The sequence below is a fragment of the Sordaria macrospora genome, chromosome 7 (genome assembly GCF_033870435.1).
Source record: "Sordaria macrospora chromosome 7, complete sequence".
Classification (NCBI taxonomy): domain Eukaryota; kingdom Fungi; phylum Ascomycota; class Sordariomycetes; order Sordariales; family Sordariaceae; genus Sordaria; species Sordaria macrospora.
Genome location: NC_089377.1, coordinates 1,270,567 through 1,295,692, shown reverse-complemented (window position 1 = coordinate 1,295,692; position 25,126 = coordinate 1,270,567). Strand labels below are relative to the sequence as shown.

General features: G+C 51.6%; 9 protein-coding genes and 2 non-coding genes across 11 annotated transcripts; 4 read left to right on the top strand and 7 right to left on the bottom strand.

Moving 5' to 3' along the window:
* Positions 1-81: 81 nt before the first annotated feature.
* Positions 82-181, bottom strand: SMAC4_14073. Its single transcript is given in 2 exon segments — positions 82-125; positions 145-181. It is a non-coding gene; the product is annotated as a tRNA-Ser (tRNA).
* Positions 182-750: 569 nt separating this feature from the next.
* Positions 751-1,901, bottom strand: SMAC4_03338 (uncharacterized protein; the record flags this gene model as incomplete). Its single annotated transcript, XM_003352972.2, has 2 exons — positions 1,079-1,901; positions 751-1,017 (listed from the first exon to the last, which is right to left on the bottom strand). The coding sequence occupies exons 1-2, from the start codon at positions 1,469-1,471 to the stop codon at positions 751-753; spliced, it is 660 nt and encodes a 219-aa protein (XP_003353020.2). The 5' UTR covers positions 1,472-1,901.
* A 199-nt stretch (positions 1,902-2,100) lies between these two features.
* On the bottom strand, positions 2,101-6,680 carry SMAC4_03339 (uncharacterized protein; the record flags this gene model as incomplete). The annotated part of the gene is made up of 3 exons (XM_003352973.2): positions 2,101-4,123; positions 4,188-5,281; positions 6,215-6,680. The coding sequence occupies 3 exons, from the start codon at positions 6,678-6,680 to the stop codon at positions 2,408-2,410; spliced, it is 3,276 nt and encodes a 1,091-aa protein (XP_003353021.1). The 3' UTR covers positions 2,101-2,407.
* A 1,367-nt stretch (positions 6,681-8,047) lies between these two features.
* SMAC4_03340 (uncharacterized protein) lies at positions 8,048-9,391 on the top strand. Its single transcript, XM_003352974.2, has 4 exons — positions 8,048-8,386; positions 8,573-8,693; positions 8,772-9,007; positions 9,075-9,391. Exons 1-4 carry the CDS (start codon positions 8,318-8,320, stop codon positions 9,114-9,116), a joined length of 468 nt encoding a protein of 155 aa, XP_003353022.1. The 5' UTR covers positions 8,048-8,317; the 3' UTR covers positions 9,117-9,391.
* A 49-nt stretch (positions 9,392-9,440) lies between these two features.
* Positions 9,441-11,176, bottom strand: SMAC4_03341 (uncharacterized protein; the record flags this gene model as incomplete). The annotated part of the gene is made up of 1 exon (XM_003352975.2): positions 9,441-11,176. The coding sequence occupies exon 1, from the start codon at positions 10,908-10,910 to the stop codon at positions 9,441-9,443; it is 1,470 nt and encodes a 489-aa protein (XP_003353023.1). The 5' UTR covers positions 10,911-11,176.
* A 181-nt stretch (positions 11,177-11,357) lies between these two features.
* SMAC4_03342 (uncharacterized protein) lies at positions 11,358-13,898 on the top strand. Its single transcript, XM_003352976.2, has 4 exons — positions 11,358-11,817; positions 12,468-12,943; positions 13,008-13,437; positions 13,505-13,898. Exons 1-4 carry the CDS (start codon positions 11,658-11,660, stop codon positions 13,708-13,710), a joined length of 1,272 nt encoding a protein of 423 aa, XP_003353024.2. The 5' UTR covers positions 11,358-11,657; the 3' UTR covers positions 13,711-13,898.
* A 373-nt stretch (positions 13,899-14,271) lies between these two features.
* Positions 14,272-14,787, bottom strand: SMAC4_03343 (uncharacterized protein; the record flags this gene model as incomplete). The annotated part of the gene is made up of 1 exon (XM_003352977.1): positions 14,272-14,787. The coding sequence occupies one exon, from the start codon at positions 14,785-14,787 to the stop codon at positions 14,272-14,274; it is 516 nt and encodes a 171-aa protein (XP_003353025.1).
* Positions 14,788-15,173: 386 nt separating this feature from the next.
* On the bottom strand, positions 15,174-15,246 carry SMAC4_14072. Its single transcript has one exon. It is a non-coding gene; the product is annotated as a tRNA-Lys (tRNA).
* Positions 15,247-16,748: 1,502 nt separating this feature from the next.
* Positions 16,749-18,668, top strand: SMAC4_03344 (uncharacterized protein; the record flags this gene model as incomplete). Its single annotated transcript, XM_003352978.1, has 4 exons — positions 16,749-16,765; positions 16,835-17,086; positions 17,151-18,178; positions 18,244-18,668. 4 exons carry the CDS (start codon positions 16,749-16,751, stop codon positions 18,666-18,668), a joined length of 1,722 nt encoding a protein of 573 aa, XP_003353026.1.
* A 1,901-nt stretch (positions 18,669-20,569) lies between these two features.
* SMAC4_03345 (uncharacterized protein) lies at positions 20,570-21,280 on the top strand (the record flags this gene model as incomplete). Its single annotated transcript, XM_003352979.1, has 2 exons — positions 20,570-21,067; positions 21,161-21,280. The coding sequence occupies 2 exons, from the start codon at positions 20,570-20,572 to the stop codon at positions 21,278-21,280; spliced, it is 618 nt and encodes a 205-aa protein (XP_003353027.1).
* A 678-nt stretch (positions 21,281-21,958) lies between these two features.
* Positions 21,959-22,852, bottom strand: SMAC4_03346 (uncharacterized protein; the record flags this gene model as incomplete). Its single annotated transcript, XM_003352980.1, has 2 exons — positions 21,959-22,032; positions 22,162-22,852. The coding sequence occupies 2 exons, from the start codon at positions 22,850-22,852 to the stop codon at positions 21,959-21,961; spliced, it is 765 nt and encodes a 254-aa protein (XP_003353028.1).
* Positions 22,853-25,126: the final 2,274 nt, after the last annotated feature.

Genomic DNA, 25,126 nt, shown 5'->3' with positions numbered 1-25,126 from the left:
GAAGAGATGCAGAAGCAAAAGCAAAAGGAATGCAAAAAGAAGAAAATAAAATAAACATGTGGAAAAAAGGAAAAAGAAGTGCGTCACCTACAGGATTCGAACCTGTGCTCCCGAGGGAACTGCCTAAACTTGCTTTCTTGCGAATAGCAGGGCAGCGCGTTAACCACTCCGCCAAAGTGACTTTGTTGAAGAAACAGTCTGTTTGTCTTTTTCATATTGGCTGTGACGGGGAATTTCCTCAATCGTCTGCAATGTGTTGGCCATCCGCGGTTGTCTGCCCGTGGCCATCAACTTCAAGACCAAGTGTCCAATTTCTAGAACATCTTTACGTCGTCAAAATGCATACAAACATCACGACAATTTCGCTCCGCGCTCAAAGACCAGTGCAACCCCCCAGGGTCAAATGCGCGCCTATCGCGAGTGCAGCACATAAGCCTATATGGGAGTCACAAAACGAGTTCAGCTTCACGCTACATCCAATGCAAGAGGATGACACACAACCATTGGGCTGTAACTTGAATACCAACAAAGGTGTCAGAGCGGACTGGAATAAACTGGTGAACTGCCATATGAGAGAAAACCCGCAATCTCTTGTCATCATTAACATCCACCCTCCTGTCAATTCAACCCTTGCTTGCTGCGCCTTGCAACTTCTTGCATAACCATTAGACATTAAACATAAAACATCACGTCGTTTTCATACCCCCATTTTGAACCACGAAACTTCCCCTTTTACCCAAGTACCCACGCTCAAATCCCAGCACCAGTCCCTCTATTCCCCAACTCACCGTTCGCATTCCCTTTTTGTGGTTTCCCAGCAGCTCCATGTCCCTCAACCAAAGTCTCCCCACCAACACTACCAACACTAACTCCATCCTCTTTAGTCGTTCTTCCTCCCTCCTTCGAGTTCACCCCTTCTCCCATCAACCCTCCCCCCGTCCAGCTCCTTGTCCCTCCCCCCCAAGAATCTCCCCCCTCACCCTCCCCTCCTGAGTCTCCTCCCCCAGCCTCCTCTTCCTACTCCGACTCCGGCAGCAACACATCCACACACAACAAAAGACCAACAAAAACACAATACCAATAGGTAAAGCGATGACCAGCGCGTATGCCGTGCCGGTTCTGCGGTTATAGTCGTCGAGTTTCTCGTTGTAGTCTTCTTCATCTTGGCGGCGTTGTTCTTCTTGGCATGCGGCGTCGCAGGTTTGTGTTGGTGTTGTAGTGGAAGAGGTGGTGAGGCTGAGAACGGGGGTGGCGGGGAAAAGGGTATCGGTTGCTGGGAGGAAGTATTCGGAGAGGTAGGTGTCAGGAAAGGATGATGGGTTGAACTCGAGGGAGGGCTCGGAGCGGATGAGAGAGGTCCATGTTGATGATGCCGCGGGCAAAGCTGCTGCTGTTGTTGGCAAAGATGCCTGAGATGAGAGGAAAATGGACATCGTGATGGTGGGTGGTATGTACGGTCGGTGTTGATCATTTGGGTCGAAGTTGTTGATGGTGTCCTTTGTCCTGATCTGACACGGGTAAAGAACGAGCGAAAATCGGCGGTGGTGGTTGATGATGACAGGAAGTGAATGTCTCGTCGTGGGCAGTTCAGTGCGTTTTGCCGATCGAATGAAGGCTCGGAGCGACAAGTTGTGTTAGCGCTTGATAGTATATGGCACGGCGCTTTGGTCAATGTTTGCAGAGCGAGTGTTTGGCGTAGTCTCGAGAGAAATCCCACTCGTCTGGGCTAGATGAGATAGAAACGACAGAAGATGTGCAAGATCATGTGCACGGCGAGCGAGGGTACTGAGGAGTCAAACCCCTCAAGACCTCAAGCAACGGCAGGAGATAACGGGGGGCTCGGCTTCGTATTATTGAAGCGCAACAGTTATTAAACCCTATGTTGCTGCCTACAAAGCTCCAAGATACGCGAGCCATGGCTCTAGAACCTTAAACCAACGACGTCCGGATCCGAACGGTTAAATCGGTGGCTGAGTCCGAGGCCTAATCCAACCTTTCTAACCTCTTCGGGATGAATGTCACCCTCCCCAGGGCAACGCTTCAGGGACTATTAAGTGCGGGTGAGATGTTTGGGAACGGAAACGACAAGCGTGGTTCGACTTCTTATACGGTAACACAGGCAGTTGATGGTTGGTCTGATAATACAATTACTCGTCTACCAAAGAGAAAGCTCTATCGCCATGACAGTAATCGCTGAATTTACCAAAGCGAACAAGAACGACTTTCACACGACACCCTTTGTCAACAACGGTTGAATAACCATGCAAGACCCCTTAGAAAGAATCCGAACAATAAAACCATATTCTCTATAAGCTCCATCCTTTCCCGTCACGCCAATCCTATCCCTTTATATCTCGTAGTTTATCCCATGCATCCGCACCATCCTATCTATAACAGCATACCCGAACTACAACTTCCTAAAAACCGTCGTAAAAATCTCTCTGCTCTTCTGCAGGTTCACCAGCCTCAACCGCTCATTATGCAAATGCGCCGAGTCGCTCGCCTGTCCACAAGGTAAATGCGCAGCAGGAGCATTGAACTCCTTCTCCAGGAACCTGATGGGCGGGATGGATCCTCCTTCGCGGATATACAGCGGCTTTCTGGTCTTGGGGGCGGCGGCGCCTGTGGGGGTGGTTTCGCCATTTGTGGCGTTTGGTGGGAGTGTTACGCCGTTGGCCTTTTCATTGTCTGAGGACGACGACTCGGTGTCTGAAGGGGAAGAGGAGGATGGTGGGGTTGAGGTCGAGGAGGAACCCCACGCCCTCATCACGGCTTCCTCGAGTGTACGGAAGATGTAATTACCCGGAACACCCAACCACGGCTCAGCCTTGTTGTCAATCCGCACGGTGAGGGTGTTTTCGCTATCGAACTGCTCGTACTCAGCCTTAAGGAAGGATTTGAGCTTGGAGATGACTTCCTCTACCTCCTGCCCTGGCACCAGACGAATACTGACGTTGGCGGTAGCATGGCTGCTGATCAAACTGCCATCGGGACCGGATACGTTATATCGGTGGATGGTCAGGTTGGGTTCGCGCCAGCGAGCCATCAGGCTCCGCTTGAGCGCGTCGACAGGTCCCGCGGTGGCGTTGCGCTTGATGAGGATGCTGGCGATGTCGTCGTAGCGCAGCTCTTCCTCCTCGGTTATGGGCAGGATCCCGTCGTAGAAGCCGGGGATGTTGACCTTGTTCTTGGGGCCCTTGAGCTTGCCGAGCAAGAGGGTCAGGTCGGTCAGGGGCTCGGAGATCATGTTGCTTCCGTCTACGCCGGAGTGCAGATCGGGGTGCTTAGAGTCGACGCAAACGGTGGCGTGCAGGACACCGCGGAGACCATAGGTTAGGCAGGGTACCTCGTCGTCAAGCCAGTAACTGTTGGCTAGGAGGACGTAATCGATGTGGCCGATGAGATCCTTATGCTTGTGGATGGTCTCTTCGAACCCTCGGGATCCGGACTCTTCTTCGCCTTCAATCAGGAAGATGATGTCGGAATCCAGAGCCTTGGCTTGCAACAGGTCGGAGACGGCGTAAAGAGCGGCGATAATGGGGCCTTTGTTGTCACTGACGCCACGGCCGTATAGATAGCCATTCTGTCCAACAAGCTTGAATGGATCGGTCTTCCAGTTCTCGCCGGCCATATCTGCAGGGACCACATCGTAGTGGCCGTAAAACAGAACCCTCTTCCGCTTCTCGGCAGGTTCGAGCTTGCCGCTGAACTTTGCAAAGACAACTGGGTTATGGGGGCCGTCGGAGCTGAGCATTTCTACTTGAGCTCCCAGTCGCTTGAACAAGGATCCAAGAAAAGTGGCGCCTTTACGGCAATCCTCCGTGAACTCTGGTCGTGACGAAACGGTCTTGTACGAGACGAATTGGCGAAGGGAGCGGATCATCATATCCTCGTGCTCACCTTCCGTTTCTTCGGTTTCCGCAGGCGCGCTGTTAACATGCCATATCCGGACCGTGTTATCATTGGCTCCGGTGATGAACAGTTGGTGGTTCTGGTATGTGGCGGCAGCTGCTGAGAGAATCTTGGCATCGTGTGCCTTCCATCGGCTGAGGCACTGATATCGCTGGCTGACGTCTTGGGAAGTGCCGTTGGACTCGTCGGCAGTGTGGGCTGCGCTGTGTTTCTGCGAGATGTCAGAATCTGGTTGGTGTAAGAGGAAGAATATCAGGAATGACAAGAATGCTTACAGCAGCAAATCCGTCAGTAGAGGCACTCCAAAGGAGACCGAACCTCAATCCAACGGCATTGATGTTACCAGTATGAGCATGGATAACTCTCAACCTCTGCTTGGTGTCCAAGTCCCATAGCTCAATGATACCGCGTAGCTTGCCGGCATAAAGGAAGGACCCATCGACAAACAAAGACATGACGGACTCGGCATCATCCTCGCCAAGCACCATCAGCTCCTGAATGCTGCCCTTGGTATCCTCGTCTTCATGGTATCCGGGACCCTTGTCGCTGAGTCTCCATAGCTTGATGGTGCCGTCACCGCCACCGGAGACAAGAACTTCCTCATCATCATCCACCAGAACGGTTGGGCCCTTTGCAATCTGCATGCAAAAGACCCAGCCGTAGTGTGCGTATTTCTCAATGGCATATGGATCGACTTCGAGCACGGTCTCGGCCCTGGGTATTAGGGAGTAGTAATCCTCAGTGCGTCGAGGGGTGGATGTGCCGCCAACAGCGCGGGAATCAAAAAACTTGTGCTGTCGCCTGTCCGGGTGGTTGGCTGAGTCGTGTGAGACCTTTCTGTCCTCGTCCTTCAAGCCGACCCATTGTATGTACTGTGTCTGTGTGCCAAAGTATACCGTCTCGTGTTGGGGGGAGTAGACGACGCTGAAGACATCGCCGACGTCGTAGGTACTGTAGATCTCGTAGAGTCGCGTGAATGTCTTGGGGCACCACACGTTGATTATTGGCTCGCAGGCGGTTGAGAAGAGGTATTTGCCGTCTTGAGAGAGGAAGAGGCAGAGGACGCTTCGCTTGTGGGCTTGGATGGTCTGGACGAGCTGGTAGGTGCTGAGGGACCAGACAACGATCTGACCCTTGCTGGTGCCGGTGAAGATGTAGTCGCCGGACACCGCGATGGAGAGGACTGAGCCGTCGTGCTTCAATTCCTGCAACTGATCGGGGACAGCCTTGGGGCCGCCATCGTCAAGATCGGAATGTTGTAGTGTTCCGGGCATTGTGACCGTGACTGTGACCGTGGTGGGGGTTTGCTTTGTGGGATTGGCGGGATTCGGATTCGGACGCGCCGCAGTCGGTAAGGTCGAGGATGATTCTGGACGAGCAATGGCCGAGGGAGGAGGTTAGCAAAGAGGGATGGTTTGAAAGAGAGGAATTATATCCAAGTACGGTAGGAATAATAAAAATGCCAATGTCCGTTCTATGAAATGTCATTCATGCATGCAGGAAAGTCGGGAATTGGAGACCGATGCCGACGTGGAATGAATGGGGTCTTTTTGGCTGACGACATTCTGGAGGCCATTGTGACATTGACGGAAGGTCCGCCCTTCGGCCCCACCATCTGGGGTCTAGGCTCCTCTTTCAGGGGCGTGTAGGACCCCTGAGCCCTGTGGCAGCCACTGGAGCCAGCATGCCCCACGTCCAGCAGCAGGATCCGCCAGTCGGCTTGATGCTTCCTTCTTCGGCTTGATGCTCAAAGACTGACTGTCCTCCAACATCTGCATCCATTCCATCCACTTGGAGCTTCAACCAACACAAGACAAAGAACCCTATATCACAGTCGGCACACAAAAAGCAAACATTTCATCCGCCCACGGCCAAAGGGAAACCATTGCCTTGGGAGTACTCCTCCCTTATGGTTGCCATGTCAACAGGCGTGATTGGATTTGCATCATGGTCCAAAACTCCACTTGGATGGAAGAAGCCGACTTCAGCCCTAATGCAAACGGGAACGTGGCATTGGGTGACAAGAGGTTCCGATGACAAAGAGCAAAAAGGGTATCCCGCGCCAGGGAATGTTCGATGCAACGGATGACAACCCATCAGCATGTTTGACTGGTGCTGGGAAAGGGTAGCATATATAGAGCCTCATCGGTAGGGCGTGGGGGTTCAGGGGGGCTTTGTTTGGATCGGGGTTCATATATCTGCAAATAGGTAAGGGACGGGATGATGGGGGCAGTAAATATTTCATGGGGTATGCCGGTCAACATTGACAAAAGATATATGTAAGTAAACAGGACCAACTCACCTTGTGAACCTGCCCTCTTCCTGTCACGAAGTGCTGTTGATGCCCTCGCCCTCGATATTTTGATGCAGCCTTTGCAGACTTCATCATCGTCAGCGTCTTGGCCGGTGGCACTCCACTTTCCGCCTCCCTTTTGCCGTCGATGGTTGTGTCGATTCCAGGGGTCGAACGAGTCACGAAGGACACCATTGATGGGCCCATCCATCGCGACTACATCCACTGCAGCCATGGCGTCTTCTTGATCGGGCTCCGTCGAGTTGGTGGATGTGCTGGCACGTCGTCCGCCTTGGAGTCTCCAAACAAAGTTTCTGGGAATAATGGGGATCCGAGATGGCTCCTCTTGAGTAGTTGCTGTCAAGGAAGAAGTGGAGGAATTGGGCGAGCATGGTATATGCAGAATACCACTGCTTCCATTGGGCTGCTTCGCTTCTGGATGCTCGCCCATGTCGCAATAGCAAATATCTGGCATGTTTGCTTGTGTCTGTCTCTAATCACTTGGGCGGAAAGTGCTCATGGTATGCCAAACGATGACGCGAGATCAAGGGGTAACGACACCATCGCATATTTAAGGGATATATAAGTCCAGCGGTAGGATAGGATAGTCGCATCCCTCCCATAAACCAGATCGGATGGGTCGAAAGAAGAAGGACGGAAGCATCTCACCGCTTTTCGTTCGGATAGCCAACAGCCAACTAGACCTTACAGCCTCGTTATTGTCAAAAGCTCAGCTGAGTCACACGAGTAGGTGAAACAATGAACCATCAAAAGGAACGGGTTGGCATGGATTGGCAATGGCTTCTCTTATAATACTCCGCTCTACCCCCATGGGGACAATGGACGTACATCCTGGCTTGGGTCATAGGATCTGACGCCACAGTTTGTGTGTCTGGGCGAGCTTCAATACCATCAGTTGCAGAGGGCGACGGCTTTGTACGAATATTTTGCATGACAACCGCGGGATCCAGCCCAGTCCTTTGGTCTTTGCTATGTCGTGGAACAGCAAAGTTGAGCCTGTCCGATGTAGGTTGTTTTGAGGTTGGGTATCACAAGCACAACAAAAGGGGGACCAAGGGACCTTTCCAATTCGAGTTCGAATCACGCTACAGCCCAGTATCCAGGTTTTGAGTATTGGTCGAAAAAATGGCTCAGTTATCTCGCGATGTTGTATGGGATGAAGCGACATCGGATGGTGATGAGACGCGTCGAGATCGCATATGTCGTGCAATGCTGCTGTCACGCTGTACCTGTTTTCTGTTGGCCGCAGAGGCTCTTTGCCGACGAGGCATCTTGTTTCTTTGGGTCTAGAGAGCCCTTGAGAGCGTTCGAGGTCGAAACACCAAGAGCGGCTGAGGTAAAATATAGGCAAGTGATCGCCGTGATGTTTGTCGTCACTTCATGGTTCGGAATCGGCTGAAGAAAGCAGGGCGAAGAGAAGTGAAAGTGAAATGAGACAGTGGATGGAAGGTACCCGAAGGTACCAAAGTATGAGACAGGATGATGTTAGGAGGACACCGCAGAATGTCTTCGAGAAGGGTCGCTAGCACTCCGCAACTCGTACTTGATGCAAGTCATATCGGGAACATGACCCCATAGTCGGCGACCAATGAGGCCATCACAGGCCATTGCCGGTTTGACTCGTCAATATCACAACGTACTGGTGCAAAGTGTAGCGGAGAGAGTTTCGATGTATCGCCAAGGTACCGCCCGCCCGAAGTGACACTGAAACAACAGACGCTCGGGCCAAGAAAGCCGGGTCTTGGCACAGCACGTTCGGTGGGCCTGCCCGGAACCGACCCCTGCAAGGCGGTCATAATTTTCTTTGGCTTCTGAGATCATCACCAAACGTCTGCTCCGAACTCCGCGCCCGTATCCTTAACCACAAATCCATCCATCCGCATCCGCTTTGCTCCCCGCCGACTCCCACCACCCGTCCTCCACCACCACCACCACCACCGACCGTCGCCTTGCTCCCCTCGACGACCTCCTTCAGCTCATTGTCGCACTCCGAATTAGAACTCGACTGCGACATATTTACACCTCTCCGAGAGACCACTCGATCCCCGCTTAACTCGCGATCCCCATAACCCCCATAAACCATCCGCCAAGATGGATCACACTCGCGACCCTTGCCCGTGGGTTATCCTCAACGATTTCGGTGGTGCCTTCGCCATGGGTGTATGTTCTTCCTCTATTTTGCGCTCTGTTTTTCCACCATGTGGGCTACCAACAAACACGATGACACACTGTCGAGTGTGGTTGGCCTAAACCCCTCGTTGTTGTCGCCGTCGCCTCTCAACCTTGTTGACTGCTTGCTGTTGTATGGAGTCAGTTACTGACACACAATGTTCGCCAACCATATAGGCTATCGGTGGTACGATCTGGCACGGTATCAAGGGCTTCCGTAACAGCCCTTACGGCGAGAGGAGAATCGGCGCCATCACTGCCATCAAGATGCGCGCCCCTGCGCTCGGCGGTAACTTCGGTTAGTCAACAACCTCGCCTTACACACTCAGATCATCCGGCACTTGCCACGGTACCGATACTAACTGACAATGATTAGGTGTCTGGGGTGGTCTTTTCAGCACATTCGACTGCGGTATCAAGGGGCTAAGGAACCACAAGGAGGACCCGTGGAACTCCATCATCGCCGGTTTCTTCACTGGTGGCGCGTTGGCGATTCGTGGTGGTTACAAGGCGGCCCGTAACGGTGCTATCGGCTGCGCTGTTCTCCTGGCTGTTATTGAGGGTGTCGGTATTGGTTTCCAGAAGATGCTTGCGGGCGCCACGAAGCTAGAGGTATGCTTGGGAGGGTTGTTGAGACGAAAACAAGTGGTCGCTAACTCGCACTCTCTTTCACTACTAGGCTCCTGCGCCACCCCCGTCCAACGAAAAAGTCCTTGCTTAAATACAATACAGCGGTCATTTAAAAAGTTTCGATTTAGGATGCACAAAGATTGTCGACTATCATCTCTCTCAACTCCTTTCTCCCACCTGGCCCGTCTCGGTTTGGGCTAGGCTGTGTATTTGTCTACGCATTTCATGACAGTCAGCATTTTGGGTCGCGGCGTTCCATGTAACATAGAAACGGGTTTGTTGGTTACGCTTGCCAAATAAGGGGGCCAGCGTGGATGCTTTGCCTCAGCGCGGAAGAACAGCCATCCGAATAATATTTTCTCTTTTTTGGAAGACAGAACATTCGCTTTGCTAACGTGTTACCGGCTAATGTGTCTCAAGGCAAAGGGGAACCATCTAACCAGTCTCTCCAGATCTTTTCTCCACTCCATACCCGCGGATCTTCAGGTTTATCTTCGCCGATATACGAACTTGGGATATCCTGATCCTTGCGAAAGATACGAGCATATGCGACGCCTTCCTCATCTATCCAAGCCCGAAACATGCCACCGCAGTTATAGTCCTGAAGGATCTCAGACCGAGTCTCGACGACATTACCATTTGCGTCCCGAACGACCACCGATTCCAGTCCGATAATGCCACCTTCGCCTTCGCCAGTCTTACCCCATCGACCCTCGGCGCTCTTCTGAAGCTCTCCAGACGGCCCAGCAACTTTGGTCAGGGCCACGGCTGAAGGAAGGGTAGAATATCGGGCAATGGCGCCGACAGTTCTCGCAGCAGCAATGCGAAGATACGAATCACCATTGCCTGTTCCAGAAACGCCAATAGACCGGGTAGTGGTCAACTGGCCAGACGAGCCTGGATGGGCAGGGGTATACAAAAACGGCGAAGGCAGACAATCTGCAATCAGGCCCTTCAGCGCATCCGACAGAACCACCGTCGGTCCCGGACTATACAATGGATTTCGTGACCCATTCTTGTGGGGAGAAGTCGGATCGCCCGCCTCCGTCCACTCCTCAGCCCAGAACCCAGCGCCGACAACAGGTGTATCACCAATCCTGCCCGTCAACTTATTGGTCATGCCGCCCGTGCTCGTCGCCACGCAAATCACGCCTTCCTCATCCAGTGCGACTGCACCGACCGTACCCTGCGGGAGATACTCGTCCATGCTCCAAGTGGCCGAAACACCAGCATTATCAAGGCCTTCTTGTTTTTGCTCCTTCTCTCTCTCCAACGCCCGAACATGTTCATCCCACCGCTTCTGCGTAAAGAAGTAGCTCGGCTTCACCATTTCCAAGCCATACTGCTTCGCCAACTTTTCCGCCGTCGGGCCGTGTATCAGCGTATGGCCTTGCGCCGAGGGGACATCGGGTTCCCCATCGTTATCCAGATTTTTGCCAAGACCAAGCAGATCATCCCTCCCATGCTCCAAAACTTTTCTCGCCAAAAGAATCGGGTTCCGAACGTGGCGCAACCCCGTCACGCCCACGCCCCGCTTGGCCTGCCCGCGACTGACCATCACGGAAGCTTCGAGCTCGTTGATGCCATCGCGGGTGAAGACGGCGCCGTGGCCGGAGTTGAAGAGCGCGTTGTTTTCGAGGAGAGTGACGGCGTAGGTGGCGGCTTCGAGGGATGATGGGAGTTTTGAGGACTTGGACGCAGAGTTGGATTGAGGCGTCGTCAGATAGGTGTGCGCTTTGGAGACGATGGTTAGGAGGGAGGAGCGGTAGGCTGCGTATAGTTCTGGCCCTAGGCTGGCAGGGGTGATGTTGCCGGCGCCGCCGTGGATGATGAGCCGCGGTTGGACGTGGACATGGGTGGTGGAGGGTTGTGGTTTGTATTCCATCGTTGCGGTTTGTGTTTTATTCGCTCAACCGGTGGTCATCAAGGTTCAGATTCCTCCAAAGTTATATCCAAACTGTCTTCAAAGATGATTTGTAATACGGTGAGGGGGACGTCGCAGTGTTGACTTGTTGTCTTCGATGGTCCCTTTCTTCGAGCCCGCAGAGGGGCGCTTAGTTGTTTCTGATAAAGGAAGCCGATAAGCGTTTGGCGGTTCGTCAAATGTGGAGCTTTGGTTTAAAATGGTACGTACCTACTCTTATCTTATCTCTCCCCGCAAAACCGCTGCCCGTGGCTTCCACCTTGCACATGCCTCGGCATATTCCGTGCGTGCAGTCGGGTGCCGTCTGCAGCCGCGTACCCGACCGACCGTGGAGAATTGGCGGGGTTTTCTCCGCCCGTGACATCTTGTTTGAGGAATTGAGGATCGCTTCCAAGACGTCCCAAGACTTCAGCTCCGTCTGCCTTGACAATCTGAAGTTTTGGGATGCATATCGCCGAGTTTGACTTCCCCTCCCGCCCACGCACCACGGACCTAACGACGATCAGAGTTGATCAAACGAACGTCGGGTGGGTTTATAAAGCCATGGCAAGACTTGCAAGTGGAAGACCGTCGTGTTACCTTTACTTTTTACCAACAAACACCGATTCCTTTTTTTATTGACGTTTGCTGCTGGTCTTTCTCGACGCCTGATTGATTTCTCTTGACTTATCTATCACATTATATCATCTTTTTCATTTGCAAGTCACAATGAAAAGCTTCTTTCAAAAAATCAGGGACGAATCGCAAAAGGTTCTTCAGGGAGATGGGGATGACAACAGCAGGTCCCTTGAGACCGCTCCTGAACATCCTCATCCTCCTCCATCAGAAGAGCATGAAGGAGGTGAGATGCAAAGTGGTGAAGGTACATGTTACAATTCTTACTTTCTGAACCGAACGATTTCAAAACATTGATTCTCATCTCTCCATCCCCTTCCTCATGTTTCTTCTTTACCCTCTTCGGCACCTTCGGTTTCGTTTCAGACGTGTTCGTTCCGTTTCATGTTCCTGAGCTGCTGCTTCAGGGTCCATTGCCACCCATTCAGTGCCAACCCCTACTTACACTTACACGTCTTTCCTGTAACTTCCTATCCGGCCAACAACATACATCCTCGTTGCTTCATTCGTTACTTAGCTTCGGCGGCAAGCCATGCATGCCTTCGTTGTCAACCGAAACCGCTGTCTGGCCGAGATGGTTGGACATACTTGACTCGTTAATAGCCGCCAAGTTTTCTTTGTTGGTCGTGGTTCGAGTTGGATTCCGATGAACCCGCCCTCATGGATGGGATGGCTTGACAATGACCATATCAGTGGCCAAATCCGCCTTCTACCCAAACCAGGCGACGATTTAAGAATGGATGCTTTTACCCATGTTACATGTTATTTTCTACTTCGTCTTTCGACGAGACCAATGATACGAAAATCAGATGCTTGTTTATGTTTTCCACCACCACTACACTTCGCTGGTCTTTGTCGCTACATTGATCTTGCTGCTAACACGCCCGGCACAATGTATGGTAGCTCCCCCCGGTCCCGGCAGCCCGAGCTGGCACCATCAGCATCCGCCGTACCATCCCGACATCGATAACACGCAACCAGAGGGCGAGTCTCCTCTCAATGTCTGCAACGTCGAAAGACTCGGTTTCCAGGTCGCCAACAACAGCGCCAGTTACCGCGATCTAGGCTTCACCGGAGAGATTGCTGGGAAATGGTATGCCGTTTTTGGCGACACCATGTGGTGCGCCCCAGGGATTTCCAACTTCCTGGAGGACACTCCCGGATTTCATGGCATGGTTCGGGACTCGGTCTCCCTGTTGACTGATGACCCCTTGACGGTGGTCGATCTCAACCTGAACGACGACTCTCCCGTTCCGCATCAGAATCAGTTGATCCCGTTCAACGAGGAATGGGACGAGACGAACCAGTACGGGTTCGGCGGCACGAGTCTTTGCGAGACGGATGCCGAGAACGCTACGGCTGCGCTTTACTACCTTGTGGTATGTAACCCTCGGCTCCGCAAGCTTATCTCAGACAAAACATCATTAACTAACAGCGCAACAGAACGGCAACGAAACCGGCGGCCTCGTAGGTGCCGGCGTCGCCAAGGTCGAGGTTATCAACGACACTCCCACTGTCACAAAACGCTTTGGCGACAGAGGGTTCTGGTGGGATTCCAACACCACCGCCAAATACGGCGACCAGTGCGCCTACCGCGACGAACGCTCGGAGCACATTTACATCTGGGGCGGCCCGCCGAACTCCGTTTCTGGATGGCCGGGCGCCGGCTACGCCTACCTTGCCAGGGTCAAGGCAGAAGACGCTTTCGATCTGGACAAGTACGAGTACTTCTGGGGTCGGCAGCAGGGATGGAAGTCAGAGGTTCTCACCAAGTTTGATGCGGAGACGGCGGTGTGGTGGGCGGTTGGTCAGGGACAGGTGGCTTGGAATGAGTATTATCAGTGTTATGTGCTGGCTCATTTGTCTTCTTTTGGTGAGTTTTCCCCATCTCCGGACGTTGGCCATGCCGTGTCCATATCTAACGTCGAGATTTGATCCAGGTGATGGCAAGGTATACTTGCGAACGGCCACCTCTCTCGAAGGTCCATGGACCCCGGATGTCCAGGTATACAAGAGCGAACCCATCAAAGGCGGCTTGGTCTATGCTGGAGTTCAGCACCCGTACCTGGATCCCACTGGCCAGACACTGGTTGTGTCTTTTACGAACAACAACCATATCGAGGTCATCAAAGTGGCTTTCGCTTAGATCTGCGTAATTTTCTCTCTTCTCATTTACATATATACATACTTCTTTTCGCATACTATATCCAGTGTCACATCAAATTACATCCGAAAACCACTAGTATGAACAGCAACCACGTTCCTCTCCTCGGAAACCGTTTCATTAATCGGCGTCCGCACTCCACCGCACGTAATCCCATATAGCATCCCCCGATCACTCGCGCCTCTCCCAAAAGCAGCAGCCGTGTCCCCAGCAAACGTCAACTCCGTCTCTCCACCGCGGACCAACGTCACCTTTTCCCCTTGATGTCAACAGCGAAAAACTTATTCCCGAATTCGTCGCCACCCACACCACCCCGTCCGAATCAATAGCAAAATGTTACCAACTCAACAGCCGCAGTACCGTTCTCCGCATGATACCCGTTCCGATCAATCCTGGCACGCAGCAGCGCTATTCGTCTGGTACAAATATCCTTGGTACACCTTGATTCCATTTACACCTACTACCACCCCGGAGCCGGAGAGGCCGGAGGAAGTATTGGCGGGGATATCACTCATCTCTGGTACCTTGACGGCTACTTCATAGTCACCCGTATGGGATGTCGAGACACCAGACTAGGCCGGCGAAGGAATCGGCTATTAGGACGGTGTTGGGGTTACCGGGTGGAGGTAGGGAGGTTACGCCGTTGGGGAGGAGGGCTTGGGTGAGCTGGGTTATGGACTTGATTTTCGGGGTTGTTTCGTGTGCGTCGCTGTTGCTGTTGCTGGCGGTGGTATGGGTGGTTTTCCTTTTGGTTGTTGAACCGCTGCCGTTGCTCTTGGAAGAATAGGAATGGTGATTTAGGTCCAGGTTGGAAACGAGGTGCAAGCTGGCTGTGGGAGCAGATTCCGTGAGAAGGTCCCCATTTGATCGCACAGCGATGTTTTCTAGCCAGGTGGGGTTGGGGAATTGGGTTATTATGTGGTTTGGTAAGGGGAGGAGGGTGGCATGGTTTTGGTTGTCGTTGGGGGTAAGGGAGGAGGATAGGGATGCGAAGAGGAGTGTGAAGAGAACGTTCATGAGTATAGAGCATTGTTGGGGATGATGATAGTGATGGGCCATTTTTTCCAGCAAGAGCAGAACTTCATTCAGGTGGCGGAAGTGAGCCGGTGATGGATTGTGTTAGCAAGTTTATTCTTCATGTTTCTCGGCATAGTCTGTGGTGGGTTTCCTGATGCTTTTTCTGACATCTCGAAGGAGAGTCCGAGTGGTTAGGTTAGCAAGGCATTCGGCTCGGACTTTCTCGCCGATGACTCTACGGAGGAATGGGTTTATACGCCGCACTCGTGCCGAAGTGTGTTGACATTTTGATTTCGACTGCGATCGCCGGATGACAAACAAAATTAAGAGGTGAAAAGGAAAAGAACCCGCAAAAAGGGCATGGACTTCAAAAAGCGATGAAGTGCAAAATCGTAAAAAGAGAGGACGTTTGGAAACGTCGGGAATTGAGCCCGACGTGGGGGTCGAACCCACAACCTTGAGATTAAGAGTCTCACGCTCTACCGATTGAGCTAGCCGGGCAGCGTAAGCTGCCATTTGTTGGAATATTGGTACTGCTTTAGGGATTATAACTGTCATCCAAATAGTGGGGTCATGGTCCGTGGGTGCGCTTGAACAACCCGACTGCCGACATCGCTGGCAGCGACGATGCATCACTTCCTTCCGTTTATTCTCGTTTTGTCGCCAATTGCACTTTGTAATGTTTGGAATGTGCATCCAACCTCTATTTTCCTTTGAAAGACTTGGTTATTCTAACTTGTCTGGCGAGCCTTTTCCTCTTCAACCAAACAAGCATCCGTCCGATCAATCATTTTCCCGATCATCGCTCGCTCCCGAGGTGCCAACCTTCCTTCTTCATCACCCTGAGATGCGATCAGTACGTTGAACGCACTTGACAACCAGACGCCCATATTTTGAAAGCAGTCAAAATCTCGTCCAACCCAAAGCGGGAACAGCCTGGACCCTTTGCAACTTGGACAGCCTGACAGCTCATGCAGGGACTCGTCAATTTGACGCCAACATCATCATCATCGTCACCGCTTACCACCCAACCATCGCCGATGATTGCGGAAAAGGGTCGCATGACCAAAAGATGTACTGGCTTCAATGCATATTCTCTTCGCCTTCTTCCATTCACTGACCCTTCTTTACATACAGACTTCCAATATCGAGTTGAATTGATTGTCTGGACAGCCAACCAGCCTACAATGACAGACGCCGAGAGGCGGAAAAAACAGCTCCCCGGATTCTCCAAACCCAAGACAGCGCCATGTTACGTCACAACCAGCAGCCTTAGCAGGCATGATTGGACGCCCCAGACGCCGCGCCGCATGGAATGAAGAAACGACAGAGCCACGAGCCGTTCCATGTTTTTTTTTTTTTCTGGGGTATTTCCACCTCTCCATCTTTTCCACAAAGGAAATTCCCCATGGGGTGTTACAGTATTCTTCTTGCAGACTGCGCGGCGTATGTACTGTATGCTGCGCTTTATGGGACGGGACGCCAATCTCTTGTTTCCTTATCCCCTTACCTAAGGAAAAAATTTCAACCAACGACAGCCAAGCCGGTCAACGGCATACCACACAGTGGTAAGAACCATGCCCAAAGAGGAAAGGGACCCTAGTTGCGGCTTTGTTATGACCAGGGCCTATAGGACCGACTGTGACATCATATGGATTGATCAACCTCACAAGTGCGATGTTTCTGAAGAGAAACAGTAAGCTAGAAGAAAGGACCGACTGGGCAGCTGGGCAATGTGGATATGACGATGATCGATGGCAGGTTCTCCAGGAGTCGATTCCCCCGCGAAAGAAAGTTCTTCATATAGTCGATCAGGAACCCGCACGATGGAGACCCCTTTCTCACTGTTTTCACGCCATTCAACTTTCACATTTTCTCTCTTATGTGTGAATTGTTTGGCTTACACTTTAACCTTGGCTACCACCGAGGTGATCGATCCATTAAAGAGTATTATACTACCAGGCAGTGTATAACCCCATCATCCTCATCAGGAAGAGCCCATCATGGTTCTGGGGAAGAAGTAAGCTCACATACAGTTGACCGGGAGATTTCACTGAACAATTACTGACTGACACTCATCAATTACTAGGTCAATCAAGGTCAATGGCGCCGACATCGGTGTTGAAGCCATCCTTCTCGGTGCCGTCACCGCGATAGGAGGCTTCCTATTCGGTTATGACACCGGCCAGATCTCGGGCATGCTCCTGTTCACCGATTTCAGGAACAGGTTCGGTCAGACCATGGGCGACGATGGAATCAAGAACTTCACGTCTATCATCCAGTCACTGGTAGTATCACTTATGAGTATCGGCACACTTATCGGAGCTTTGACTGCATCATAGTGAGTTTCCTCATCGCCAAAGCAAACACTCAATCAGTGAACCGTTCTGACCACCCACTCACAGCACTGCTGACTGGTGGGGCCGCCGCAAATCACTAACCTTTGGCGTGGGCCTATTCATCATCGGCAACATCATCCAAATCACCGCCATGAACTCATGGGTGCACATGATGATGGGCCGCTTCGCTGCCGGTCTCGGCGTCGGCAACCTCTCCGTCGGCGTGCCCATGTTCCAGTCCGAGTGCTCCCCGCGCGAGATTCGCGGCGCCGTCGTCGCTTCATATCAGTTGCTCATTACTATGGGCATTCTGATCGCCAACATCGTCAACTACGGCGTGCGAGAGATCCAGGAGCAGGATGCTTCCTGGCGTATTGTCATCGGCTTGGGTATTTTCTTCTCTATCCCGCTTGGTCTGGGTGTCTTGTTGGTCCCCGAAAGCCCGAGATGGTTGGCGGGTAGGGATAACTGGGAGGGAGCGCGCATGTCGATGGCCAGGTTGAGAGGCATGAAGCATGATCCACACAATGAGCTGGTGGAGGATGACATGAATGAGATGCGCGAGAATTTGGAGAAGGAACGGACTGCGGCCGTGGGCACCTGGAAGGAATGTTTCATCCCGAAGAAGAACGGTGTTCCCAAGCAGGTCTACCGCACATTCCTGGGTATCGGCATCCACTTCCTGCAGCAGTGGACCGGCATCAACTACTTCTTCTACTACGGCGCCACCATCTTCGAGTCCGCCGGTATCGACGATCCCATCCAGACGCAGCTCATTCTCGGCGCTGTCAACGTCGTCTGTACGGTTTTCGGTCTCTGGGTCGTCGAGCGCTTCGGACGCAGATGGCCGCTCTTTATCGGTGCCATTTGGCAAGCGGTCTGGTTGGCCGTGTTCGCTTCCATGGGCACCGCTCTTGAACCGGAGAACAACAAGACTTCGGGCATCGTCATGATAGTCGCCGCTGCGCTGTTCATCGCTTCCTTTGCTTGCACTTGGGGTCCCATCGCGTGGGTCGTCATCGGCGAGACCTTCCCTCTGCGCACTCGCGCCAAGCAGGCTTCGCTTGCCACGGCTGGTAACTGGCTTGGAAACTGTAAGTCGTCCCTCCTCTCACCCTTTTCCCAAATTCTTCTTTTTTCTAACTCTAAATTCCTCCAGTCATGATCTCCTTCCTCACCCCCCTGGCCACCGATGGCATCGGCTACTCCTACGGCTACGTCTTCGCCGGCACCAACCTCCTTGGCGCTGCACTCGTTTGGTTCTTCCTCTACGAGTCCGTCTCCCTCAGTCTCGAGAACGTCGACCTCATGTACAGCGAGCCGGGCATCAAGCCGTGGAACTCACGCAAGTGGATGCCGCCTGGTTACATCACGAGAATGGAGCGCGATGATGAGTACTTCCATCATCACAACAACAACAACGCGTTGCACTCTGATGATGATAGGACTCATGTTGGAAGCAGTGGACGGCCTAGTCATGCTATGGAGAAGAAGGGGTCCGATGGGTTGGGCAGGTATGGGAATGGGAGCGGAGAGATGCAGCCGCAGGTGGAGAGGGATGAGAAGATTAATGCGCGGGTTTAGGCTTGCTTATGGGTGGGATGTAGGGCGGTGGGGGAGTTATTCATGATTTTACTTGTTCGTAATGTGCATATGGGGAATTGTAAAATATGGATGAGCTGTTGTCAACTGGCAAGGCGTTTGGTTTTGTTCATGCTGGTATTAGCGTCTTGGAATATCATGTTTTTGTATAACTGAAAGTTCCATGGTATGAATGAATCGTGAGGATGGATCGGCAAAGAGATCATTGAACTTTAGGGGAGTGGTGCTCAAGCATGAGGCCCATCATGATCCAATCAACCAAAAGTGGTCGTTTGCAATTCAGGATAGAAGGGAGACCCAGGGCAGGCACGGAAGGATAACAACAGAGCAAACTGACGGGTAGGGGCCCTCAGCACAGATGCTTGGCCACGTATCGACAATCGGAACGGCATGACTTTCAAATGGAAACAGCCTTTGAGGCTCAATTACGCTCCTTTCCGCCACAGGAATCTCCACTCTAATATAATAACCGTCTTGTCAAATTTTCGTGTTTCTTCAAAAACTTCCTCTTTGCGTTCCCTTCAACTCATCTGACGATATTCTCCGTATTCAGCAACACAGACATTTTGGTCGTTTCCTCTTAACTCGACAACATTTAACACCAACCACCAGTTGTTGCTTATGCCTCTGCGTCAATTCCTCAGCTGCACCCCCTCAAGTCTCTCGTCAACATGGCCCTAAAACCGGGGACACTGTGTCCAATCAGGTTCATGCTCAGATCCTCGACGACACAGAGAAGATAATGCGGCAGTTCAACACTCCAACCGTGTCCGCCGACCTAATGCAAAAGATTGCCGACAGGCTAACGAGAGTGAAAACTGCTCCGGTGGAGTGGAGTACCTACCATCAAATGACCAACGTACATTGTTTCCAGCTAAAAACACTATTTGACACCATCCATGGCCTCGACGAGAAATCCTGCGAAGGCTGGGAAGTCTACTCGTTACGCTGGGGCCGCCGAGCAGTATTACTCAAATCAATACTGCTGTCATTAGCTAGCCTGATCTTCGTCAGGACAAGTACGACAATCACGATGGCAACACTTGGTACATACAACTATGCCCGGCACGAGGGAAACAAAGAACTGGCGGCGCAGCTTGTGGCGAACGAAGGCATTACAAACCTCAAAGCCGATTGCGAAGTGGTAAGTCAATCTGTTACCCTCCAGCTCACGGGCATCCTTCATCCCTCCCCGGACATCAATCCTGACAAGCACGCAACCCAGATTCTCCATCTTATCACCAAGTTCACCGAATCCCCTTCCCCGAAGCCCGAAGAGGCCTTGGTACCCGCTAGACGATGAGAACTTCCAGGGCATTGCACATCTGTCACATTCGGAGGACAGTTCGCAGGAGAAAAGGATTAGAGTAGCGGAAAATTATGTGATCTGGAAAGAGGAAGATGGGAGACAGAGTATGCAGAGAAAAGGTCAAGAATGCACTTCCCTTCTTCGCCAACCTCTTGTGCCTTACGAAACCACGAACATGCGGAAATGCAATGTGCTAGCGCATCTGACCAATGATATCACACAAGCTACCCATAATGGGAAGCAGACGGTGGGGCGCTGCAATTGAACACCAACCCAACACCCGAAACCATCCCATGGACAGCAGACGTCGGTGACACTCATCTTTTAGACGCCTACTACCTTTGATGGGCAGTGCCACTGATGCAAGCCATTCATGGGAAAGGTCATAGACCAGGAGGGATACAAGGCTCGGACGTATAAAAATTATCTCTTGCTGTGGTTGACATCAACTCTTCTTCAGCTCTCCTGTCGGTCCTCCTCGCTGCACAACCTTTCTCCTAAAATCACACTTCACTAGGTACATTATTCGTTCTCTCTGTCTTCAAACATTGCTTCGCGGTTTCCATCTTCCAAAATGACGTCCGAAACGAAGCAAGCCTCGAATACCGGATCCGGCCATCTCCACGCCAAAGTCGTCGACGATGCAGAAAGCGTGCTTCGCCAGTTCAGTCTTCCGGTCTGCTCCACAAGCTTGCTAGATGAAATCATTAGTCGGGATATAGACTTGGATTTTGGTCCGGCACAATGGAGCGCGTATAACCAGTTGATCAACGTTCAGCGGCTTCAGTTGGAATCTCTCTTCAACTGCGTCCTTGGGTTCAACAAGGAGGCTTGCGCTGGGCTGAAGGGAGCCGGGACCGGTCATGTACGATCCGATATCCTGAGATCCATACTCGTCTCTCTCTCCAGTCTCATGTTTCTCAGAATGAGCACGACCATCACCCTGGCAACTCATGGCCCACATGCGTGCCAAAAACGCGCTCCGGGGAACTTCTTACCCGTGCCTAAATTTGACAGCGCAAAGCTTGTCAACGATGAAGGTCTTGCGTCCCTGAGAGAAGACTGCGAGCTTGTAAGCTACCTCCATCATCCATGCAATTTCCGCTGCTTTTTCTCACATCAACAAGTCAAGCACGGCGCTAACCAAGCTCCTGTCGTCTTTCAGATTCTCAAGCTTATTGCAAAGCTCACCACTGTTTCACCTGAGCCCACTGCCCCAACGAAATTCGTTGATTTATCCGGAAAGGAAATAATTCGACACAAGAAACCAAGAGTATTCATCTAAGATGTATACTACCCAAATAGCTGTTCAGCATTGACATACAAGTATCCTTTTCTACAAGAGTATTGATACCTACCTACTACATAAGGTGTTGTTGGATTCTCCTTGGGTTTGGTAATTTCCACCGTTGTATATTGCTTTCTTTGTACCTACCTCTACAGCGAAGACAGGATCTGGAAGTCTCGAACCCAACATACTGGTCACAGTCACTCTATTAATTACATTCACGCTACTAGATGGACGTTGAATGAAAGAAATTCCAAATCCTTGTGTCGGTTCGGTGTAAATGAGCGGCACTCGAGATTAGCTAGATCTCAATAAAAAAAAAAGATAAAAAAAAGGGGTTCCCCTTGAATGGCATCCATCCTCCCTGCCAAAGGAAAAAAAAAAAAACAATACGAGATCCTTGCGCTTGTGTTGCCTTCCGGTTCCTTCTCTCCTTTCTCCCCGTTTCTCCAAAATTCTCGCTTCTAATCTAGCTCGATTGCGTTGTCTTCCGTTTCCATAGACCTAGCTAGACCTAACTCTGCCAGGAAGTTAATGCCCATGATGCCACCTTTTTCCACGTACCAACTCTCTCACCGGCTTAACCTGTTGCGGAGATATCTTGACCTCGAACGCAAGCCTGGATGGGTGTTGGGAGCGATACATGTAGAGTTGCCAGGCCCTGTAGGTCCGGGTCTAAAGTTCCTTTTCATAGTCTCCGATCTTTTCCGCCGCTTTTAAGTGCACCAGAAACCATGCGTGCCAGGGGCCTGTTCAAGTAGCTTGGTCAGTATTGATTAGAACTACGAATGAGTTGCTTCCCAGAAGCATACTGCTAATTATGGAAAACGCGGAAAGATGAACCAAAGTATGGAAATTATTAGGTAGAAGGTACGTACTCATCTTCAACTTGGGCGGCTGGGAATCATCAACGGTGTCGTTGGGACCGCGGAACGGGGGGGGGAAGGCATTCCCTGGATACTGCAGCAGAGTGTGGGTGCCAGCGCCAACGGCGAGCGTCCCCCAGAAAGTGCTGTCTGAACAGCGAAGGCATGTATTGAAAAAGACGTTCCGGACCATCCGTCCTTGTTGATCCTGGACGACATCATAAAGCCGAATGAACAGCCTGAACGTCGGAGCCGCATCCGCCTGACGCGGATACACATCGTTTCTGGGCGCCTTGAGGTTTTGGATGACGACATGCACTATCGGAGAGTCGTTGAGAGTCGTCCCGGGAGGAAATCTGTATTCCTGCGCGGTTGTACCGTGGCCAAGCCGGCACGTTGGCGGCAGATCATGGTCCAGGATCTTTTTGACAACGACACCTTCAACTTCCTGGGGTTGCACCTGCGGCATTGCAGTCCCCGAGTCTGACACGGCGATCCATGTGACATCAACTTCAAAATCGACACGTTTGGTCGGGTCCTCACGCTGAATCGTCAGGACGACCGGCCACAAAAGCTGACCCGGAGTCGCCTTCTTGGGTGCTCCGTGTTCGTGGAAACGGGTAAACTTCAGATGCTGATCATCGGCGCGTGCTGGTGCCGGGGGCCCGATTTCAGGTTGCACTGTAACGATTCTCGTTGCCATGGCTGCGGTGACTTGACTGAAAATACCAAGGACTCGGATAGTCTAGGCTGTTGGAGTGAACGTAAAGAGTGATGTACGTGCCAAATCAACTAGCAAATTGTGAATGGTAGTGTTCTTACAGAGTATTTGCCAGTCGGTGGGGTGTGTAGGGGTTGATGGTCTGGGGATTTTGAAGACGATAGGGACTGGAAGAGAAGGCGTATTTAAGTCCCATTAGTTACCATGAAAATGCGTTACGTTGGATGGCCACCTCGCCTTGTCAGGAAGATGTTGGGTGTATCCTCCAGAAGATGAACAATAGTGATGTCTCCTTCCGAAACAGTGAGCCGCCTCATTTGCACCACCTCCACCACGATAGTTTGCCCGTGTGCTATACTTTCTTTCAATCAACAGCGGCTCGTTGTTTTCCATTTGTGTTGGTTGTGAATGTTGGGGAAGACATTTCCAGACTTCAGCCATATCTGTCTTTGTCAGTCGCAACAGCAAGACGTGAATTTCATCATGTCGACAGACGCTTCTGTCTAAACAGGCGCTTCATGACAAATACAGCTGAAAACAGCATGGCCAAAGACCAACATCGCGATTCGCGTGCCGTTGCTGATGTTGAAACCAGCAGTTCTCTTTCCTCAGGAGTACGATGGAGACGGCTGGTTGGACGTGGTGCCATGTAGCAGTTAGACGGTTGAGGGCGTCAACAGGACAAGCTGCTCAAAGGATAGAGGAGTCCAGGCTTACACCAGAGACACCAACTGAGAATTCGAGATTCTTGATGACGTTGATGGGCGGCTCGTTTTCATTGTGGCATCCTTCTCACAGGGAGACCGCGGCAAGTTGGTCGAGGATGAGAATGGTTGGTAAGGTAGGTACATCCAAAGTTCTATGGTAGACTGGTAAGCACAAAGATGCCGGGAGTAATTCCATGGACTTTGAGCCATAAGCTACGGGGCATCAACTCAGAATCCGGCATCCATTGTGACGCTGAACACCGTGTTGCAGTCCACCGCAATCTTGGTCCCACAGGAAGATAGCGGCAGGTTGGTCGAGAATGATGGATGGTTGGTAGGTACATCCGAGATCGCTTAATATGGTGGCTCAACGGTTGCTTGGAGGCAAGTATCTGATAATGCCAGTTAGCCGCAGTTCCAGTCGTCAAACCCGCACTCTGCACAAGAAAAAGGCCTAATACTGGCCAGTGATAATACGCTTTCTCCTACTCAACTGCTCTTTCAGTATTGTTGGGACTGCGATGCTGGTGTTCTCGCCTGATGATTCGGGGATGTGTTGAAGTGTAGGGATCTTGGTGGGCGTGTTCATTCAGGTACGGGGTTTCTCCGGATGGCGATCCCACGTTTCTTCAGCAAAATCTCATGTAGGGTATATGAGACTGAGGACTAAGCTGTGAGGGTTTTCCGATTGGCCGAGAGTCCCATTTTTAGCGATCGTTCTTGGAGCCATCGCCAACGGGATAGGGAGCGCATCCCTAATCACACCTTGAACGGCATCTTGCGATCTGAAACAGCGTTTTCCAAAGCTGGTAGACGACAAAAAAAAGGTCGGCAACCTGGAATATGCCCGAAACATCCTAAAAATCTAAAAAGTCGACCAATAACCCAGCAGAGACTCAACTATACTCAAAAGCGACGCAACGAAGAGGACAACTGCGGACTGATATGACTTACACAAACTGGCGCGGAATGACAACGCGGGGCTGTAATAAAGGCAATGCCTGGCCATAAATGTCGTCCCAATTGAGGAGCGGAAGAGGGAGAAGTCCACGGAACCCAGCAGGCCCTATGTGTTGGGTTATCTAATGCCCAGGAGGAGTGAGCCCATCGCAACTACCTCTACCCGGTGCCATATCGGCCTGCGTAGGGCATCCCCCGTGCACCTGCTACATATAGGCGTGGCAGACGTGCTTGATAGAAATAGTTTGTCCCAACTACAGGTGGTCAGAGAGGGTCGTTTTATCTGAAACAAGGTCGCCGTTTACCTATTCGGGTCGTCAAAAAGCAGCAAAGCCAGGCCGCTTGACGTTGTATGTACGACACCAACGTTTTCCCCAGCACAGTTCTTACCCGGAAATCGTATAATGGAAAAGGAGAGGCTACCTCGATACAGATCCGGTGCCCGCTGACTGAAGAAAATGCAGTTTCGATCCTCACTTCAGTTGTACAAATCAGTACGTGGTAAAAGCAATGAGATGGTCCCCTATCAAATCCACTGCTGATCTTGCAGCACTCAAGATAACACGTTAACAGCACACCCATTTCGTCT

What these genes read in the sequence shown, in the direction of transcription:
- SMAC4_03340 (XM_003352974.2), top strand. Translation starts at nt 8,318, where the DNA reads ATGGATCACACTCGCGACCCTTGCCCGTGGGTTATCCTCAACGATTTC. An exon ending in TGCGCTCGGCGGTAACTTCG is followed by an intron (nt 8,694 to 8,771) that starts GTTAGTCAACAA and finishes GACAATGATTAG; the next exon opens with GTGTCTGGGGTGGTCTTTTC. An exon ending in CGGGCGCCACGAAGCTAGAG is followed by an intron (nt 9,008 to 9,074) that starts GTATGCTTGGGA and finishes TTTCACTACTAG; the next exon opens with GCTCCTGCGCCACCCCCGTC.
- SMAC4_03342 (XM_003352976.2), top strand. Translation starts at nt 11,658, where the DNA reads ATGAAAAGCTTCTTTCAAAAAATCAGGGACGAATCGCAAAAGGTTCTT. An exon ending in GCAAAGTGGTGAAGGTACAT is followed by an intron (nt 11,818 to 12,467) that starts GTTACAATTCTT and finishes AATGTATGGTAG; the next exon opens with CTCCCCCCGGTCCCGGCAGC. An exon ending in CTGCGCTTTACTACCTTGTG is followed by an intron (nt 12,944 to 13,007) that starts GTATGTAACCCT and finishes ACAGCGCAACAG; the next exon opens with AACGGCAACGAAACCGGCGG.